Raw genomic sequence first — 21,363 nt, 5'->3', positions numbered from 1 at the left:
CTTTTGAGAGAGAGGATAGAAATTAGTAGCTGGGCTGAGATCTGGCTGGAAGATCTACTTTTGTCCCCTTCCCCCCACATGTGTCACTTTTTGTTTTTTTAAGTAGTTTGGTTCAGAAATTGCAAGAGTGCAGAAGATCTGCTTTTATGTTTTTCACTCAGAAGCTTTTCTCTTCCCACCCTGAAATTCAAGGTCGCTTATTTGTAAGGAATTTAGAAAGCCCGAGGGGAGGAAAGCAGGGCCTTCCACCTGCTGGTCTGGGGACAGAAAGAACCTAGTTGGAGGAGGGAAGGGCAGGGAGAAGGAAGATAACACACAACTCCCGGCCTGAAGATCTCACCCAAGTGGTCTTGGGTGTCCAGTCTCACTCTCTGAGGGTGTGTATGATGAAACGGTAATAACAGCAGAATTGGGGAGGATGAAAAGGCAAGAGGAGCTGCTGATCAAAATACAGCACCTCCAGGCTTCCCTGGTGGCGCAGTGGTTGAGAGTCCGCCTGCTGATGCAGGAGACACGGGTTCGTGCCCCGGTCCGGGAGGATCCCACATGCCGCGGAGCGGCTGGGCCCGTGAGCCATGGCCGCTGAGCCTGCGCGTCCGGAGCCTGTGCTCCGCAACGGGAGAGGCCACAACAGTGAGAGGCCCGCGTACCGCAAAAAAAAAAAAAAGAAAAAAAGAAAAAAAAAAATACAGCACCTTCCAGCGTTCATGCCGTTCCATGGCCCAGGTGGCACGTACCTCCTGAGGAGGAATGAGGGCATTCTGCTGTTTATTCCTGGCCTCCCCTTCGAGTTTCAAGTTGGAGCAGTCTCCTCTGACGTGGAGAAGCTGACCAAGGCAGAGAAACAGGCCTCCAGGACCCGGGGCCTCAGGCTGCGGGGCAGCTGCACGGCTGGCGACGGAATGGACGGCTACAGAGGAGGAAGGACCGAGGGGGCCTTCCAGGGAGAGCAGGGAGGCTCTGGGCCAGATGCAAATCTAAGTCTTCCCTCTCTTGTTCCTGTGCCCACAGATTCAGGACATCGTTGTCCAGACTCAGGAAGGTCGTGAGACGCGCTCAGCCAAGGACGCGTTGCTGTTATGGTGTCAGATGAAGACGGCAGGGTATGCCCTGGGGACCAGCCACTGCCACATTCCTCACCACCCCCTGTGCCTCCCAAGCATTGCCGTCCCCAAGGGACATAGACGCCATCACCCAGAACTACATCCATTTGGGCGTAGTTGATGCACAGTCTATCCTGACCTGATTCTTACAGGCCCAGAATACAGGATTCTATCCTCAAATCGCCTGGGTCAGACCATGGCGTCTGTTGGGGGCGAGAGTCTCTTGGGCCCACCTGATGAAGGAGCCTCTTTTTGTGACTTAACGGCTGCCCTCTTGTTGAAGGGGCTCGAGAAGGGTCCGGTCCGCTCCTCTCCTGAGGTGTTGGCCCTGGGTTCACACACTTGTAGAGACCCCAGAAGAATCTGTTTCTTAGCTCTTAATGCTTTTCTTGGATGCAGCTACCCCCATGTCAATGTCACCAACTTCACCTCCAGCTGGAAGGATGGCCTAGCCTTTAACGCCCTGATCCACAAGCACCGGTAAGAGAGGGAGCGGAGCGGGAACCCCTGTGGGAGCCAGAGAGCCCTGGGGGGATTGGGACACCTTGCACTTAACATGTAGGCTGCTGTTCAAGCGTCACAGGAATGGTACAGCCGTGGCGCCTTCTCCTCTCACCCTCGGCATCCTGCCTCCCTTAAATCCCCCTTCCTCACACGCTGGTGCTCACAGCTCCCTCCTCGGTCCCGTCTCCTCCTCTCACTTCTCCGGCTCAGCCACCTGCCTGCGTCTGCCCAGGGTCTTTGCCCTTTCGGTGGGGATGCCATGCTCCCTGCCCTCTAACAGTCTGGCTTCGTCCCCAGGCCCGACCTGATTGACTTTGATAAGCTGAAGGACTCCAACGCCCGGCACAACCTGGAGCACGCGTTCGACGTGGCTGAGCGACAGCTGGGCATCATCCCGCTCCTTGACCCTGAAGGTGAGCCAGTGCCCACGAGACCGTCAGGGCGCCTGGAGGAGTGTGGGCCATGCTGGGAGAGCCGTGGGCATGGTGGCCGGGCCAGGGCTCCGCTCCAGCCTGCTCTTCAGACCCAAGCTGGCTCCTGACACCTCCCCTGCCTGACTGGGGGCCCACTGTAGTCTTTCCATCCTTTTCCCTTCTTTCATTCTTTGTGGTCCTAATATGGATTTCATCCTCTCACTAAAATCGCAGCCTATTCCTCTTCCACTCTCGCCTGTCACTTGGTGCCTGTAGTTGAACTTTGTGCTGGAGACACAGGGAGATGAACCCCCTGAGCCTGACATTTCCAACTTCCGATTGGTCCTGAGAGCCCACCCTTTCCCCTTGCAGATGTCTTCACAGAAAACCCTGATGAGAAATCCATCATCACCTACGTGGTGGCGTTTTACCACTACTTCTCCAAGATGAAGGTGCTGGCAGTGGAGGGCAAGCGTGTTGGCAAGGTACTGAGCTGCCATGTAACCAGAGTGTCACCGTTTCCCCGCTTGCCACGCACAGGCCTGGAGTGAGATGCTCCCTTTCTACCCTAAGAGCTTTGTGTCTGGACCCCAGCTGTGGGAGAGGGTGCACATCACCCCCCACCAACTTCCTCTGAAGCCAAGCATGGCCAGGTTAATGGCTCCCAAGCTGAATTCCAACACAGGTTGTTGGTCTGTCCCAAACAAGGTCATAGCCCGTAGCTCTGAGCCGACCTTCCACATGCAGACCCATGTCTCGTGAGCATTCCCACAGGAGCAAAACAGGCTCTTTGCTTGTTAGTTTTTTGTGGTTTCAAGCCTCTTAGACTCCTCAGCCTACCATACAGGGGAGCCACCCCACTGTACGGACCCTCGTGCCGCAGTCCTTTCCCCGGCTGGGTCTTTTGCCCCTCCAGGGCAGGGACTGTTTCTCATTCATCTTCGTGCCCTCCATCCCTAATACCCACTCTTAAATAAACAGGACCTTGGCCTCTCTGGCGGCTGGATTGGAACGCACAGGCAGCTTTCTAGTCTTCTATAGGGTTCGGGAGGGGGGAGCTGCTCCCGTTCCCGAGCACAGCCAGGTCCCTCCTGACGTTGCCGGCGCACTTCCAGTCCAGCCGCCTGCTCAGCAGTGGTCTTGGGCTCAGGGAACAAACCCAACGTAAACGCTCCAGGGCTTGCGAGGAGGAGGACCACCTCGATCGTGGTCCCCGGCGGCATCCTCGTTGGCGTCCTCGCCCTTCTGACAAGGATGAGTCACAAGGTGATTCCCTAGGTAATTGACCACGCCATTGAGACCGAGAAGATGATTGAAAAGTACAGCGGGCTGGCCTCAGACCTGCTCACCTGGATCGAGCAGACCATCACTGTCCTGAACAGCCGCAAGTTCGCCAACTCCCTGACCGGTGTCCAGCAGCAGCTGCAGGCCTTCAGTACCTACCGCACCGTGGAGAAGCCACCCAAGTAAGGGCCTGGGCACTCGGGAGGGCGGGCATCACAGCCGAGAAACCACCTCCAGAGGGTTGGAGGGCCTGGAGAAGGAATCCGGGAGGCGGCTCCTGGAGGTTAGAGAGCTGCCCATCTGTCACCTACTTCATCCCGTTTTGTCTCCCTGCTCCCAAGCCGTCAGCCTACAGGCAGTGGGCATTGAGTAACCCCTGACTCAAAGCCAAAGAAATACTCTCCCAGATCCCTGAAGGGGAGCAGCAGTGAAATCTCAGACTTCAGAGTCTCTTTAAAGAATGTGCTGGAAAGTTCCTCTCTCTTCTGTGCACTGAGCTGCGGGTTTGCTCTTTGGTAGTGACCTCTGCATCCACAGCCCCAGAGCTCTCCACGTGAGGCCCTGTTGATCATCAAGCACATCCTTCTTCCTCTCCCATCTGTCGCTGCTCATCCATTAACGAGCACTTAGTCTGCCTCTCGGGACCTCTGCTCCACTCCAGCGTGTGCAGGGCCTACGTGCACACATGCACCTGCAAACACAACTGTGCACACACGTGCACACGCACACCCACACAGACACGGGGCATTCCAGCTCGCCCGCCCTTAGCTTGGCCGGCTCCCCAGAAACAGATTTCTAGCTCATCGGTGGTACCCTCTGCCTTGTTCCTCCCCCGCTCATTCATTCATGACTAGCAAGCAGGGAAAGGCGAGACACGGAGTCTGGGATGTACTATAAACAAGTATCTGATTTCTGGCCTGACACTAACCCACTTTCAAAGTCCTAAATCCAGTACAGATAACATGCCCCATGAGTCTACCAGGCACTGCACACAGGGGTAGCATCTCCTGGCTGCGTAGACAGTGCTCAAGGCCACAGCCCACCTGCAGTGCCTGTGAGCAGGCAGATGAATTAGGCTGGCTTCAGGGTGGGGACCTTGCTTACCAGCTGATCTTTGACTACTGCGTGGTGGAGGTAGAAGTGGGTAAATACTTGGCTACGGGCAGAAATGGGAAAGTACCCAGTTACCTGGAGCTTGGACCCTGGGTTCCAGAAATCCAGCCTGCTGCCAGTTCTCAACTCCTACACCTAACCTCCTCCTGGAGCCTAGCCTTTCCTCCCCTCTCAGAAGCATCTGGGTTTTGCATTGTTGTCAGGAGAGCTGACTTATTAGTACTCAGGTGAAAGTTGCGCTCGGTGCGATATGTTCTTACGTGGATAACGCTGCTTCCACGTAAGAACATACATGGTTTTATTGACTCACTCAGCAAAAAACTGAGTAAAGAGCTAGTCAAAAGCCTTCAACTGTTTGCAGAACAGGGAAGAGTTTCTTTGTATGGATTATTAAAACTTGATACCTATAGGAATTACCAGAACAGTCCAGTTAGCCATTCCTCCGTGGAAGCAAATGACAAGCAAATGCTGCAGTAGTTGTTTTCTCTGGTTCATGTCGCAAAGACTCAACCCCTATTAGATCTCAGTTGGCGAGTATGATAGATTGATAGATCTTTTAACAGGTAAGTAAACCTATGTAGATCCTCTTTACTTTTTTAAGAGAAATGTGTTTTGCTATCCAAGCTCCAAGATGCCAGGGTTCCATGTTCACTTAAAAAAGAACAACTGGCTGGGACTTCCCTGGTTGTCCAGTGGTTAAGGCTCCGTGCTTCCAATGCAGGGGACGCGGGTTCGATCCTTGGTTGGGGAACTAAGATCCCACATGCCACATGGCCGACCAGAAAATTAGGAAAAAAAAAAAAAAATGGCTGTGGGAATCTTGACGCTCATCTCCCTACCTCTTTTTTCTTGACAGGTTTCAGGAGAAGGGAAATCTAGAAGTCCTACTTTTTACCATCCAGTCACGGATGAGAGCCAACAATCAGAAAGTGTACACGCCCCATGATGGGAAACTCGTGTCCGACATCAACCGGGTACAGCAACGTTTTCCATTTCACGTTGCCAGTGTGTTGATTGAGCTCCTGATAAGGGCACAGGGAATGGTCCCTGGACAGGGTTAAACCAAGCCACTTTCTGTGGTGTTATTAATGACACACCTGGCTATTGAGGGTGCTATCTGAGCTTAGCCCTGAGAGGTCAGACTCCACCCACCAAGCATCCATTCAGCCCCCTGTTCAGGGGTGGAGGGAAGGGCAAGATAGGTGAAGGGGATGTACTAGGTATAAAATAAATAAGATACCAGGATTTAATGCACAGCACAGGGAATATAGCCCATATTTTATAACAACTTTATATGGAGTATAATCTATATAAATATTGAATCACTGTTATATACCTGAAACTAATACAATATTGTAAGTCAACTATACTTCAATTTTAAAAATTAAAAAAGAGGCAGTTGCTGCACATTTCCAGCTCAAAGTTGCCGTAAGAATGGGGATGCAGTGGGTTTGCCAGTGGCTTGAGTGAGCTCCTCATAAGGGCACATGTAATGGTCCCAGGACAGGGTTAAGCCAAGCCACTTCCTGTGGTGTTATTAACGACACACCTGGCTGTTGAGGGTGCTAAGTCTAGCCCTGAGAGGTCAGACTCTACCCACTGTCCACCGGTTCAGCCCCCTATTCAGATGCCCAGAGTCCATTATTTAGAGCCAGTTTTATAGCCTATTCTCTATAGAACCTTGAGGTTTTTTGGAGAATATTGACTACTTTTAACAGAAGGGAAATGCCTTATGACATTTCGGAGGTTTGGAGGCCTACCACCACCCGGAAGTTCCAGTGGAATGGAGGTAGCCATTTAGCCAATAGGAATTTACTGAGCACCCACAGAGGCAAATAACACTGTACTAAACCAAGAGTCTGAGGCAGATTTAGGAGAAGAGGGAACTGGGGGGTCATGACCAGTGCTCCCTGAATCTTTCGTCTGCCCAGACAGGAAAGCCGAAAGGTTGTCACTGAGCTCTAATCTAGGCTCCGCCTAGATTCCTAAAATCGCTCAGTGTTGGGTGAAAGAGTCGGGACCCCCAAATCCCAAGAGCTCTCCTCTACCCCTCGTGCAGGCCTGGGAAAGCCTGGAGGAAGCTGAGTACCGGCGCGAGCTGGCTCTGAGGGAGGAGCTCATCCGGCAGGAGAAGCTAGAGCAGCTGGCCCGGCGCTTTGACCGAAAGGCTGCCATGAGAGAGACGTGGCTCAATGAAAACCAGCGGCTTGTGGCCCAGGTAAAGGGGGCCGCGCTTGGGGTTGCAGGAGAGGGGGAACTTTCCAGAGCCCCCGGTAGACAGCAGGGCTGGAGCCCACGCTGGTCTCTCGGTGGCGGCAGCAGAACAAGCCTCTCCACAGGTCTTACAACCCTGCTCCCCGTGACTGGGCGGATCAAGATTCACATCTGAAAAGGAACTCTCCCAGGTTGACAAAGCCTCATTTTTAGGAAAGAGCCACACAATCCAAAAATGGCCCCAAAAGTTGTCTCACGTGAGCCAGTGGCATCACCTAGAGCCAGAGTTCAGGTTGACATTTCAGTGGTCCTCCGGGGATGTGATGAAAGCAGTGCACCTCGTATGTGTCAGACATGCCCCTTGGACTCTGGCCTCTGGGGCTGTGTCACATTTCACTAGCTGAAAATTGACCCCGGGACTGATTCTCCATGAGAGCATCTGTTCCTTCCCACTTGGAGCTTGGAGTCAAATTTCCCCTTTCATCCCGAAAGGGGAAAGCAAGCATTCTGAGAGAATTGGAGAGTATGCATGCACCCCAGATAGCATGGGGGTAAACCATCTGTGTACAGCTGCATGGTTTCCTAGTGAGAAGCCCCTTCCTGCCCAGAATCAGGCAGGTCCACGCAAGGCAGGGTGGTGAGTGCCAGCACGTGGTGAAAGAGCTCTGTTAGTAATATTCACCCAGTGTTACCCACAAGGATGGCACAGTGAGTAAAATCACAACCTTCTTGTAAAGGTTCTTGTGAGACGTTTAGTCTTTGGAACTTGGCTCTGATAAGATAGGCTGAAAAAGTGGCAGAAGTAACTCGTTGGGAAAGGGCTTTCCCGTCCAGCAGTTGTTCCAAAGGGACCCCCTGTTTCTCTGCATTTGGGGACCAGCTAAGCGGAGCCTGACTGAGCTGCCTGTTTTCCTCCCTGGGGGACAGGATAATTTCGGGTACGACCTGGCAGCTGTGGAGGCCGCCAAGAAGAAGCATGAGGCCATTGAGACGGACACCGCTGCCTACGAGGAGCGGGTGAGGGCCCTGGAGGACCTGGCCCAGGAGCTGGAGCGGGAGAATTACCACGACCAGAAGCGCATCACGGCCCGCAAGGACAACGTCCTGCGCCTGTGGAACTACCTGCAGGAGCTGCTGCAGTCCCGGCGCCAGAGGCTTGAGAAGACACTGGCCCTGCAGAAGCTCTTCCAGGACATGCTGCACAGCATCGACTGGATGGATGAGATCAAGGTGGGCTCAGACACCCCCATCCCCTGCCCCCGTGTCCACCTGGGGCTTCAGCACCTGCCCTGCAATGGGAGTGTGCTTCCATAGGCACCTCCCAGCCCCACCTCCCTGAGTCAGAGTGGAGAATCCGAGGCAGCACAGCATCGGGCTGCATCCGCCTCTCAACGGCTTAGCTCACACTGCTCCAGCCCAAATCTTCTATATTCCCCGTGATCGAGAAATCTGGGGTTCATAGTAGCACAGGTGCCAACCTGCAGGGCCTAGAAGACACAGACACCCATCAGGAGCCTGGAGAATCAGGCTCTGGGTAATCACGAGTTGACTCTGGTGGGAACCCAGACCTCCTGGCACAGAGCCACCAAGAAGTCTGTCTCCTCTCCCTCTACCACAGTGGCTCTCAACTGAGGATCACATCAGACTGACCACAGAGCTTTCTAAAAATACGCATGCCCAGGCCCCAAGTCAGGGACACACATAGGAGATTGAGTGTAGGGCTTGAGCTCCTGAAAGGTGCTCCCTGAATGATTTTAATGGGCACCCCCAGTGGGAGCTCCTGCTCTGTAGCTTCTTTCCCGCTGAGCAGCAGCTGTTTTCCAGCTGCATCTGACTCATCCTGGCCCCAACACACCACGGACGCTCCCTTCGGAGGGGTCTTCTCCGAGCGGGTGGGTTTCTTCACCTTTCCTCGCTCCCTCTACCTTAGCTGTCCTCTTTGCCAGGCTCACCTCTTGTCTGCCGAGTTCGGGAAGCACTTGTTGGAGGTCGAGGACTTGCTACAAAAACACAAGTTGATGGAGGCTGACATCGCCATCCAAGGGGACAAAGTGAAGGCCATCACCACAGCCACTCTTCAGTTCACTGAGGAGCCAGGTGAGGCCACAGGTGTTTTCCTGTTGAGGCCTCTGGCTCAGCACTCCAGCACCCCAGCTTGGATAAACCTAGTTGTACAATTCTGCCTCTTTCATCAACTAATGGTGCAAGAAAGAAGTTTGAGGGATAGCAAAATTCTCCAGAGGGCAGGCAACTGCTTTGGCCATCTATAGTCAGAAGGGTTTATAAGAACCAAGAAGGCATGCTCCGTCTTTCATTCTCTCTGCTAGTTCAAGTCATAGCAGAGACAATTTAGGTTTACAGCTTCTGGTCTTAGATAGGTGACCCCCAATGCCTCTTTGAAGAATCATCTTGAAATTTGTGCCTGGTTCTTTTTAAAATAATTTTACATTGTGCATTTCTACTGAGAGTTGACCCAACTTTTAACCTCTCTTATTCCTGAAGTTTTAGTGGGAATTCATTAAAAAGAACTAATTAAAAGCCTGTCCTCTAAGCAACTGGGAACTGGGACCCCCTGTGTCCAATTCCAAAGCCCCAGTGAGATGGCAGGTTCTAGACGACATGGTCCTAGCCTGGCACCTGATCTGAAGGTTGCCCTTCAGATGAAGCCCTTACCCTTTTTGTCCTCCCTCCTCCCATTCCTCCCAGGGTACCAGCCTTGCGACCCCCAGGTCATCCGGGACCGTGTCAGCCACCTGGAGCAGTGCTTCGAGGAGCTGAGCAACACAGCAGCCGGACGCAAGGCCCAGTTGGAGCAGTCCAAGCGGCTCTGGAAGTTCTTCTGGGAGATGGATGAGGCCGAGAGCTGGATCAAGGAGAAGGAGCAGATTTACTCCTCCCTGGACTATGGCAAGGACCTGACCAGCGTGCTCATCCTGCAGCGCAAGCACAAGGCCTTCGAGGACGAGCTGCGCGGGCTGGACGCCCACCTGGACCAGATCTTCCAGGAGGCTGAGGGCATGGTTGCACGGAAGCAGTTTGGGCACCCGCAGATCGAGGCCCGGATCAAGGAGGTGTCTGCCCAGTGGAACCAGCTGAAGGAGCTGGCTGCCTTCCGCAAGAAGAACCTCCAGGACGCTGAGAACTTCTTTCAGTTCCAGGGCGATGCGGATGATCTGAAGGCCTGGCTGCAAGATGCCCACCGGCTGCTCTCGGGAGAAGATGTGGGGCAGGATGAAGGGGCCACACAGGCCCTGGGCAAGAAGCACAAGGACTTTCTGGAGGAGCTAGAGGAGAGCCGCGGGGTGATGGAGCATCTGGAACAGCAGGCCCAGGGGTTCCCCCAAGAGTTTCGGGATTCCCCAGATGTGACCAACCGGCTGCAGGCCCTCCGGGATCTCTACCAGCAGGTGGTCGCCCAAGCGGACATGCGTCGGCAGAGGCTGCAGGATGCCCTGGACCTGTACACGGTGTTTGGGGAGACGGATGCCTGTGAACTGTGGATGGGCGAGAAGGGGAAGTGGCTGGCCCAGATGGACATCCCAGACACGCTGGAGGACCTGGAGGTCGTGCAGCACAGGTCAGGGCCGGCCCTTCCCTCTCGCCTCCCCCTACGCGGTCTGTGCTCCTAGTGCTGGAACAGCCTCCAGATCAACAAGGGTCTCTTTGAGAGGCCATAGGATGCCCTTGATCACAGAGGCCAGGCACTGAGCGTCACGAGTTCTAATCTGGCTCTGTGGCGCTTGGTACCTCACCCCCTGGGACCTTCCTCAAAATAAGACAAAGGGGCTCTTTCTGGTCCAGGTGTTTGATGACTTTTCAGCTACAGCAGCCTTTATTCAAATGAATGGTATATGGAACCCCTGACATACAACACAGTGGAAGGTGGAGTGGTTGTGGTGAAGGGGGCGCGAGAGGCTGGACCCCACAAGCTCTAGCTTTCTTTGGCAGTCCCTAAACCACAGAACCCCGAGGGGCCACAGAGACCAGTTTGTAAATCACCAGTCTGCAAGGCCACTCTCATTTCCATTATTCCGATTCCATCAGCACTCTGGCATGGGAGGGCGTGCCCCCAGTCTGTGCGGCATCCCATCATCCTGAGTACAGAATCCAAGGAGTTGAGGAAAAGAAGTCAGTCCTCGATCATGCCAAGGTGGTCCCACGCTGATGCTGGAGGGACCTGGGCTCTTATCTCAGAAGAGTCAGCTTTCATAACCACACAGTGCCCCACCCCTCAGCAGCTCTGCCTTCTCCTACCCAGGGATGGAGCACCTGGCTGGGGAGGTATCCTTCAGGTCCAGGTGTCAAGGCAGTGGAATTAGGGTCCATGAGCAGCAGCTGGGGCAGTGGAGGCATGGCAGGTAGTCTCTGTGGCGATTAACACCTCCTACACCTCATTTTCCCATAAACCTCTCTGTTTAGCCAATTGTCTTATAAGTAACCAGTTCTCTCCCAGCCTGATCCGGGAAATGCTAAACCATGAAACTGGACCCATGAACCAGAAAATAGGGTGTGTCAGCACACCTTTCTCCCCTCTTACCTGGTCAATGTATTTAGGAGGTGGAAGGAGAAAGCAAGTGCTACACGTTCTGGGGACTGGCCACTGCTGCCCTACCAATCCTCATTTTCTCTGTCCACATCAGGTTTGATATCCTGGACCAGGAGATGAAGACTCTGATGGCTCAGATTGATGGCGTGAACCTTGCTGCCAACAGCCTGGTAGAGAGTAACCACCCACGCAGTGGGGAAGTGAAGAAGTGTCAGGACCATCTGAATACCAGGTGGGGTGTGGGTAGGGCTTGGGGCTAAGGGCTTCTTTTCCCGACACCTGACAGAGCCTTGGGGGTGTGGCCCAGAAGTCAGGATGCCTGCTATGCACTGCCAGGTTTGTACCCTCAGAGCTCTTGCCTCACTCAGCCAAAGTCTCCTTCTGACACTGGAGCTTTAGCATCAAGGAGGAGAGACCTGTGTGGTGACCAGCCCAGGGAGGGAGAGAGACCTGTTTGCAGAGCTGCGAATGCTGTGCCTGGGGCGGGCATGTGCTGAGTGATGGAGCGAATGTCCTGAGTGCATCCAGTTAGAATCAGGCCATGTGGCACTCATGTCGCATTTCCCTGGACGTTCTTAGGCAGGGAAAATTGCTTTCTGAGAGCTCTTAAGTACTGTCCATTAAAAAAAGCTCCTGCTTGCACCAAAATGTAGCATTGGTAATGAGACTGGCTTGAATGAAGAGGAGAATTAGCAGCAAGCCTTGAGCACGCTTCATGGCCAGAACAAAAAACAGGCCCTAAGGAGCCTTTGGAGAGGGGCTGCTTTCAGTACAGGGTGTAATTGCCACGAGTTCCTTGAGGACCTCTGAGGACAGAGCATGCGCCTGTGTCCTGTTTGTTACCCTGGGTCCTACACGCACAATGGGATGTGTTCACCATCTCCCCACTACCCCGGTCCCTCTCCCCACACTTGTGCCTGAGCCCTGCTCTGCCCGAGGCAACCTGGGAGGTGGGGTTAGGGAAGACTCAGCTGTAAAGAAAAGGAGCAGCACAGTGGGGGCTTAAGAGGAGGCCAGGGGTGACTTTGGAGCCACTAGATTATCTCAGCATCCAAAGAAGGGGACTGTAGTTCAGGAGGGTCCTCTGTAATCTAAGGTTTATGCAGAGGAGGAGCATGCCTCCTTGTTCTTCTTTAGGTTTGGAGGTAACGGGATGCATGTGCATGCATGTATGTGTGTGCATGTGCATGACTCACAGGAAGTACTTGTCAGCTAGTACATCTGCTGCTTTGATGAGTTATGGTCAGAGAATGATCTTACAGACCTCTAAGCCATACACCATCCTAAGTGGAATACACCAAGATACTTGTCATCCTCAGGTGAGAGAGAACCTGAGGTGTGAAAAGGTTAAATGGTTTTCCATGACATCTGAGTGTTGAAAGGTACCTGAGCCGTGTACCCCAGACAGCCTGCATCCTGCACAAACATTCCAAGCATAGGGAGTTCGCCCCGTCCCCGTGTAGCACAGCCCATTTGGGAGCAGCCCCTTTTGGGTAGAAAGTTTGATCTCATCGTGAGTGGAAATCTGCCTCCTTGAAATTCAGGCTCTGCCCGTTAGACATAATGAAACTTACCCTGATTCTTCTTCCACGTGATAGCTCTTCAAGTGTTTTTAAAGACAGTTGTCATTCTTCACCGCATCCACAGTCCTGCCTCTAAGTCGCTGCTGTTCTCTCTACAGAGTGCATCTTCCTCCAATTACGTAGTCTAAATCATGCTTGTTTTTAGGCCAGTCCAGGTTCCTCTCCTTCCTGGTTTCCAGGATGAAAAAGTATCTTTCCCTCCCTTGCCTGGCTTAGAGCTTCACATTCTACCTTGTATTATAATTACTTTTGTCCTGAAGAACTTTTCTACTAGACTGTAAGCGAATGAAGAGCAGTATCTTTATATATTGTCCACAGTGCTCTGAGCACCAAGCATTTTGCTGTCTGAGGTTCCCTCTGTTCAGAATATTCTTTTCCCCAATATCCACTTGCCTTAGTCCCTCGCTCAGATCTCAGCTCACGTGTCAGCTTCTTGGAGCAGCCCGCACTGTCCACCCCATTCAAAGTATCACTACCTGCTTCCCATCCAGCTCCTCTGCCTCGATCCTGTTGTCTTGCTTTCATTTTTTTCCACTGTACTTGTCACCACCTGATGGATTAAAAACTTATTTGTCTCTGCCCACTCGAATGAGAGCACTTTGGTTTGTTCCTTGCTACATGCCCAGAGCCTTGAACGGGGCCTGGCACAAGGCACTTGGTAGTTGTGTGATATAACACAGTGAATGAGTGACCGGGGACAAAACTGAAATATCTTCTGCCAGGCTCGGCACATATGAGTCATTCAAACACTTACTGAATGTGTGATTACTTCCCACCACATGCATTCTAGCTGACCAACATTTTCTTAACAGTCTTGGGCCCAGGACCAAACCTGGACTCCTGACATGGTCTGGCCAGTGCTGCCTAGAGCAGTTCTATCAACTGCCTCCCTTTTGGAGATGGTGCAGTGGAGGGGAAGGTGGGTTTAGGAGGCAGACTAGACCCAAACCTCACCCTGTCCCCTGTGTGGGCTCTGCCTGGTGGCTGCAGTGAGGCCACACCAGGAAAAGTCTGGAAAATCGCCATGGAGCCACTTGCCCAGGGGCACCACCAGACCCTCTCCCGTGGCTTCTGGATGGAGCCAGGAGATCTCACATCCCTGGAGTGCCTCGCTATCCTTTCACAGTGGTTTAAGACCACCTTGGAGGAAATCTCCTGCTCCTTCCCCTTGAGGTCCAGCCTCAGCAGCATCCGTGCACCAGGCACAGAACTACCCAGAGTTGAGGGACTTCACGTCTGGACTCTCCCTCCTCTCTTTCCTGGAATTCCCAGTCCTTCCTCTGGGCTCTTTCTCCTCTCTCTCTCTCTCTCTCTCTCTCTCGGAATTCCTGATCCTTCCCGGCCCATCTCCCACTTCTGTTTGCAGGCCTGTCTTCCACCCCCAGACTAGGGGCCACGGTAACCCTGGGAATGCCCGCAGTGTGCTCTGCCCAGCCCATCTGTCTCCTGCGTCCACCTCCATCCCCTGGTGCTGGGACTGCAAAGATGAGCGAGCTACTCGGGGCCCCATCCTTAAATAGATCAATCCCATGGAGGCACTGGAGTTTGCCCATGGAAATACAGCTCAGATGACCAACATGAGATTGCTGTTATCCCTACTCACAGCTCCCTTAGTCCTCTCTGCCTGGTATGCGCTATGTACGTAGTATTTTATAATATCTTTTTTTGGTGAGTTTGTCTTAATTTCTCTCTAAACCTTACACTCCATGGAGCAAAGTGTAGCTATGACTGTATCCTCCCAAAGGCTAACATAATGCTTATACATTGTAGATATTCAAGAGAGTTAGGCTCAATTAGCGAATGTGTGTTCAGCATACTATCGTGTGCATCTAGATTACGGTGATGCAGGATGAGTAAACCTGGGTCCACGGGAGGTGTCCCTGGTGGTCGGGGCCCAGGCTAATGGGCAGCTCTTTAGAAGAAGCTTACTGTGGGCCGCAGACCAACCCCAGGACATCTGCCCGACATCTGCCCCCTCCCTATCTGCACATGAAGGTTAAGATGATGTTTTAATTATAATCCCAGCTTCTCCTTCCCCCTTCCTCTTCCTTTTCCTTCTCTTCACCAGGACTCTTTTGTTTTAGAACCATGGTGGCTTTTCTTAGGCCCTGGGCACTTGGAACTTGGTCTTAGGCATCTGTGTGTTTCCTCTGGAGAAGCTGGGACCCTGTGTCCTAGAGCATTCTTGAGGTTGATGATGGGAGGTTTCTAATTATTTTCATTACAGGTGTACCTCGGAGGTATTGTGGGTTCAGTTGCAGATCACCCCAATAAAGCAAATATCAAAATAAAGCGGGTCACACAAATTTGGGGGGTTTCCCAGTGCATATAAAAGTTGTTTACAGTATACTGTAGTCTATTAAGTGTGCAACAGCATTATGCCTAGAAAAACAATGTACATACCTTAATTTAAAAATACTTTATCACTAAAAAATGCTAATCATATCTGAGCTTTCAATGAGTCATAATCTTTTTGCAATAGTAACATCAAAGATCACTGCCCACAAATCACCACACAAATATAATAATGCAAAAGTTTGATATTGCAATAACTACCAAAAATTAGTACAGAGACATGAAGTGAGAAAATGTTGTTGGAAAAATGCCAGTGATAGATTTTTCAACAAAGGGTCACCACAGACCTTCAATTTGTAAAAAACAAAAACAAAAAACCCTGTAATATCTGTGAAGCACAGTAAAGCGAAGCACAATAAAACAAGATATGCTTGTATTTTTCAAACTCTGGGGAAACTGTACGTTTGCCTGAAATTCAACTACATATAGAGCTTACATACAGAGCATCATGTTCCTTTACTGATGGTTGGAATAACATCACAGCTCACGTCCTGCTGATGGAAAGCTCTGATTGACAGTTATGTTGTCTTGGGTAAAATTGGATAAACATATTTTACTCATGACAGTTTGTTGGATAGATGACTTTTTTCAGCGTGCAAGGCCTATCAGGAGAGACTCTGGAAGGGAAATCTGGTGTCCCCTCTAAATGTGGAAGGGACACCCTGTGGGAAGCGTTAAGGAAGAGGGTATCTCTGTGTCCCCTGTCTCCCTCGGCAGGTGGCAGGAATTCCAGACCATGGTGTTAGAACGGCGGGAGGCTGTGGACTCGGCCCTCCGGGTGCACAGCTACTGTGTGGATTGCGAGGAGACCAGCAAGTGGGTGGTGGACAAGACGAAGGTGGTGGAGTCTACAAAGGACCTGGGCCGGGACCTGGCAGGCGTCATCTCCATCCAGCGCAAGTTGTTGGGGCTGGAGCGTGACGTGGCCGCCATCCATGACCGCGTGGGTGCCCTGCAGCAGGAGTCGCAGCGGCTGATGGAGTCACACCCTGAGCTGAAGAAGGACATTGGCCAGCGGCAGGCGTATGTGGAGGAGCTGTGGCAGGCCCTGCAGGAAGCCCTGAAGAGCCAGGAGGCCTCGCTGGGGGAAGCCAGCCAGCTGCAGGCCTTCCTGCAGGATCTGGATGCCTTCCAGGCCTGGCTGTCCACGGCCCAGAAGGATGTGGCCTCCAAGGACATGCCCGAGTCCCTCCCAGAGGCTGAGCAGCTCCTGCAGCAGCATGCGGCCATCAAGGATGACATTGACAGGCACCAGAAGAACTACCAGCAGGTCAAGGCATCTGGAGAGAAGGTGATCCATGGCCAGACGGACCCGGAGTACCTGCTCCTGGGCCAGCGGCTGGATGGCCTGGATAAGGGCTGGGATGCCCTGCACCGGATGTGGGAGAGCCGCAGCCATGCCCTCACCCAGTGCCTCGGCTTCCAGGAGTTCCAGAAAGATGCCAAGCAGGCTGAAGCCATCCTCAGCAACCAGGTAGGGTGAGGCATTCAGGGCCAGGGGCCAGGGGGCATCTCTCAGAGCAACAGGGAATTTATGTCGTAAGTCTGCAATAGTGCTACAGGGCTCAGGGACCAAATTATGCTTTTCTTGGACTCTCTCTAGCCACTAGTTTGGAGGACAGTCCTCTTCGTTCCTTATCATGTGCCCTTTCCAGCCCTGTGTCACAGACTACGTCTTGTTCTTGGGCCAGTTAGAGGCTAGTGAAGTGAATTTTCCCCTGGGTGGTTACCCTTCCATGTGGCTTTAGGCACCCTGTTGATCAGGTGCCCCCGAGTGGGGGTGGGGAAAAAGACCCAGGGAGCTTCTTCCTTGCACAGCTCCAGGGGGTGCCATTCATGCTGTAACCTGCATGGCTGCACATGGTGCTCCTGCCTGGCAGGTGCCCTCCCCGCCTCCTCAGCTTGTCTTCATGACTGTTCTGGAAACTTGCTTCAACAGGAATATACTCTGGCTCACTTGGAGCCCCCAGACTCCCTAGAAGCTGCAGAGGCCAGGATCCGGAAGTTTGAGGAATTCTTGGTGTCTATGGAGAACAACCGGGATAAGGTTTTGAGTCCTGTGGACTCTGGAAACAAGCTGGTAGCTGAAGGAAACCTCTACTCAGACAAGATCAAGGAGAAGGTGCAGCTGATTGAGGACAGGTACCCTCTGCCCCTAGGGTCACGGGGCCAGGTAGGGTGGTGGTACAGCGCTCAGCACCATCGTGACTGTGGCTCCGGCTTCCCTTCCAGGCACAGGAAGAATGACGAGAAGGCCCAGGAGGCCTCAGTCCTTCTGAGAGACAACCTGGAGCTCCAGAACTTCCTGCAGAACTGCCAGGAGGTGAGGCTCCAGCCAGGCTGGCCACTTTGCAGGAGATTCCTTCTAGAAGCAGAGTGTCCTAGAGGTGGGAAGTCCTTTCTAGACTCAGGAATCTGGATTCCATACGTGGGGAGCTCTGGGCACTGGACAGCTTAGGTCCTTCATCCTCTAGAATCTTTGGTTCCACAATTTCTTTTTCAAATCTGTAAAGATATCTTCTAATTTGTCAAATCCAGGGCAGGCTTTCTCAAAAAGTGGCCTGAGGACTGTCTGTATTAAGAGTCACCTAGGGCCCTGGTCAGGGTTGGCCTGAAAGTCACGTGACCTGTGCATTCATACGGGGCCGCGTGCTTATAAGGGCCCCATGTTTAGTTTAATGCTTTCCTGTTGCCATCTTGAAATTCTTTTTTTATAGTTTTCCTTTAGCAGATTCTACTTTCAAAAAAAATTTTTTTTACATCTTTCTTGGAGTATAATTGCTTTACAATGTTGTGTTAGTTTCTGCTGTATAACAAAGTGAATCAGCTCTATGTATACATATATCCCCATATCCCCTCCCTCTCGTGCCTCCCTCCCACCCTCCCTATCCCACCCCTCTAGGTGGACACAAAGCACTGAGAAATTCTTAATAATCTTGAACATTTCCATTTTGCACCAGGCCCTGCAAATTATGGAGCCAGTCTTGGCTCTGGTTAGATGCAGACTCCTGGGCCCCACTTGGGCCCACATGAATCAGAGCTTAGGGGGTGAGAAAGAGCAGCATTCTCAACCAACCTTCTGGTTGGAGAACTGCTGACTCAGAAGGTCCTCGCTCAGCGTGGGGAGAGCTGTACAGGAAGGTCTTTAACCTGCACTCCTGGGTCCTTCCGTGAACAGTACTTCCATGTGGAATGGGGCTTCCCCTGACTTCTTGCTTGCTTCCATCCTCATACCCCTTTCCTCTCAACCCAAATGACTTTGTCTTCACCCACCTCTGCCCTTGGTACCAACCAGGCTTGGTATGGTGCCAGGACATCTTGGAAACATCAGAGGCTCATCACAGTTCTTCCTTCATTGTTAATTATAGGATCTGCCCTTGGCTTTTTCCTCAGAGAACATTTTCTCCGTGTTTATTAATGATTTCTCCCCCTACTGCCAAAGGGTGGATTTATCCATCCATTCAGTAAACACTTGTGTAGTTCCTGCAGTAGGCCAGGCCCTGTCCTCGGTCCTGGAAATGTGGAGAGAAGTATAAATATACCTGGTGTCATACTGCACACACTCTAGAGGGGAAGACACAGTAGTGCCTGTATTTTAACCCTGAGACAACGCAGGTTAAGTTTCCTGTGCTGGGAGTTAGGGATCCAGAGTTGGAGGGGAGTACTCTGCTGTGTTCATACTTCCTCCCCTTGGCCCTCTTCTTCTGCAGCCAGAGGTAGGTGGCAGTCCTGCCCTGAGTCCCTGGCCAAAGAGGGACACTCGGGGACCATTGAACCCACTCTTTCTGCCCACAGCTCACTCTCTGGATCAATGACAAGCTGCTGACATCTCAGGATGTCTCCTATGATGATGCTCGAAACCTTCACAACAAATGGCTGAAGCACCAGGCGTTCGTGGCAGAGCTGGCTTCCCACCAGGGGTGGCTAGAGAACATTGATGCAGTGAGTAGAGCGAGCATTTGGGCTCTCTGCTCGGGATGCTTCCCTGAGCAGCACTGCACACAGGGCATGGACACTGGCCCGCAGCTTGCGGGATGGTGTAGAACCTGGATGTGAAAAACTTCTCCAAATAGTAGTTAAACCTTCAGAGCTCCTGATACGTCCAGTCTTATAAAGCCCGGTCAGAATGGGTGCCTCCTCTGGGTCGCCTGAGTCTGGGGACAGTCCAGGACACTGAGGACACAGAGTCAGAGCCTCAGCTTTCAGTGCTAGGACGGCAGTAACCTCTGTCTGCCTTCCATCATCCACACCAGAGCCCCGCGCTGTCCTGCCCAGGGGCAGGGGAATATGTGAGATGAGCAGAATGGGCCAGGGACTACTGACCCTCACTGTTTGGATGGGCAGAACCACCAGGGAGTGGTCATTCATACCAAGGGTCCCCTCTGTAACAAGCTTGCCCAGGGGCCCAAGTCAAAATGTGGCCGGAGTTAGATCTGGGACTAGGAAGGGAGGTACCTCTGCCCCTCCCTGCTGTGGCTATCTGGAAAAAGCGGGCCTAGGACCACACAAGGCTGTGTCCATAGTGGCTAAGGGTGCGGGCTCCGAGCCAGGCTGTCTGACTTCTCAACCTCCCTGTGCCTCAGTTTCTTCATCTGTAAAATGAGGATAATAACAGTACCTACCCGAGGGAGTTGTGGGCATTAAAGCACTTAGAGTATTACTTGGCAATTATTAGGCACTCAATAAATATTAACTATTATTAGCAAGTATGTATTCCTAGGCCCAAATCATCTCATACTGTAACCTTCCGAAAAAGATACATTTATGTGGGTGAAAACCAGACAAGGCAAACTCAGCAACTAAAAGATATCACTGAAGGTCAGTGCACAGCTTCTGGCAAGACAATTAAGAGAGGGTGAAGGAATTCCCTGGCAGTCCAGTGGTTAGGACTCTGCCCTTTCACTGCTGTGGGCCCAGGTTCAATCCCTGCTCTAGGAGCTAAGATCCCGCAAGCTGTGCGGCACGATAAATAAACAAACAAACAAACTCACAGGGAGGTTTCCATGGTTGTTGTACCTGGGTGGATCTTGAATCTTTTTTTTTTTTTAAATAAAACAAAATTTTTTTAGTACTAGCTGGTTCTTGTCTGCAGCTCCCTATGCTACAAGTCTCCCTGAATCATTTGCCCCAGACACACTCTCCCTGTCCCACCTTCTACTGCAAATAACTCTGGGGGTGCAGAGTCTTTCAGCCGAGCCTCACCCAAGTTCTAGGCAGATCCTTTGCCTCACTGACCTCTCCTCGGTTAGCCCTTTGCAACCACCTGGAACAAGGCATCTCTCCAAGGTCAGAGGGTGAACTCTCCTCCTTCCCCACACAGGAGGGAAAGCAGCTGATGGAGGAGAAGCCCCAGTTTGCGGCCCTGGTGTCCCAGAGGCTGGAAGCCTTGCACCGGCTCTGGGATGAGCTTCAGGCCACCACACAGGAGACGGCCCAGCGCCTCTCAGCCGCCAGGAGCTCTGACCTGCGCTTGCAGACCCACGCCGACCTCAACAAGTGGATCAGGGCCATGGAGGACCAGCTACAGTCAGACGACCTGGGCAAGGACCTGACCAGCGTCAACCGGATGCTGGCTAAGCTGAAGGCAAGTGAGCAGGTTGTAGACTGAGGGTGTTGGAATGGAGGAGGTCTTGGAAGCAAAGCTGCAACCTGAAAGGGAGTACCCTCCTGTGCCCTTAGCTGGGCTGGCTTTTATCAGGTCTCCCGGTTCACAGCCCAGCTCCTACCCTTTTGCAATGAGTAAGACAGGGAGGGATCCAGACGGGGTCATAAAAGTGGGCATGAGAAGTATAGGACAGACGCTCAGAGGGGCAAAAGATGAGGTGGGGGCAATCGAAGGAGACTTCTTAGGGGAAGCTGAGCTCAAACCAGGCCTTTGAGGATGGGTGGGATTTGCACGATGAAGTGGACGAGGGGCTGCCCAGGTGCCAGGGCTGGTGCCGACACTGTCCCCTTGTGTCCCAGCGTGTGGAGGACCAAGTGAACGTGCGGAAGGTGGAACTGGAGGAGCTGTTTGCCCAGATGCCCTCGCTGGGAGAGGAGGCAGAGCATGAAGACTTGAGCATCGAGAAGCGGTTCCTGGACCTTCTGGAGCCCTTGGGGAGGAGGAAGAAGCAGCTGGAATCATCCAGAGCCAAGCTGCAGATCAGCCGGGACTTAGAGGATGAGACGGTGGGTGGGCCGCAGCTCCCCCCTCCCCCAGCGGCTGAGCCAGCAGCTGTCATCGGGATAGCTGGCTGCTGCCCGGG

General features: G+C 52.6%; 1 protein-coding gene across 1 annotated transcript in view; it reads left to right on the top strand.

Annotated features, from left to right (window-relative positions):
- Positions 1 to 21,363, top strand: part of SPTB (spectrin beta, erythrocytic) — a gene marked incomplete at both ends in the record, with an annotated part of 66,992 nt that overhangs the window by 19,996 nt on the left and 25,633 nt on the right. The window contains 17 exons of the mRNA XM_079698831.1: positions 1,012 to 1,103; positions 1,503 to 1,583; positions 1,905 to 2,020; positions 2,393 to 2,505; positions 3,299 to 3,486; positions 5,274 to 5,391; positions 6,477 to 6,635; positions 7,559 to 7,861; positions 8,578 to 8,728; positions 9,338 to 10,208; positions 11,272 to 11,409; positions 15,833 to 16,589; positions 17,055 to 17,257; positions 17,348 to 17,438; positions 18,911 to 19,057; positions 20,436 to 20,699; positions 21,080 to 21,286. Of these exons, the coding sequence (XP_079554957.1) occupies positions 1,012 to 1,103; positions 1,503 to 1,583; positions 1,905 to 2,020; positions 2,393 to 2,505; positions 3,299 to 3,486; positions 5,274 to 5,391; positions 6,477 to 6,635; positions 7,559 to 7,861; positions 8,578 to 8,728; positions 9,338 to 10,208; positions 11,272 to 11,409; positions 15,833 to 16,589; positions 17,055 to 17,257; positions 17,348 to 17,438; positions 18,911 to 19,057; positions 20,436 to 20,699; positions 21,080 to 21,286 (3,999 nt within the window). The remainder of the gene's footprint in view (positions 1 to 1,011; positions 1,104 to 1,502; positions 1,584 to 1,904; positions 2,021 to 2,392; positions 2,506 to 3,298; positions 3,487 to 5,273; positions 5,392 to 6,476; positions 6,636 to 7,558; positions 7,862 to 8,577; positions 8,729 to 9,337; positions 10,209 to 11,271; positions 11,410 to 15,832; positions 16,590 to 17,054; positions 17,258 to 17,347; positions 17,439 to 18,910; positions 19,058 to 20,435; positions 20,700 to 21,079; positions 21,287 to 21,363) is intronic.

Source organism: Hyperoodon ampullatus, assembly GCF_949752795.1.
Source record: "Hyperoodon ampullatus genome assembly, chromosome: 3".
Lineage (NCBI taxonomy): Eukaryota > Metazoa > Chordata > Mammalia > Artiodactyla > Ziphiidae > Hyperoodon > Hyperoodon ampullatus.
This window is presented reverse-complemented; position numbering and strand designations above follow the sequence as displayed.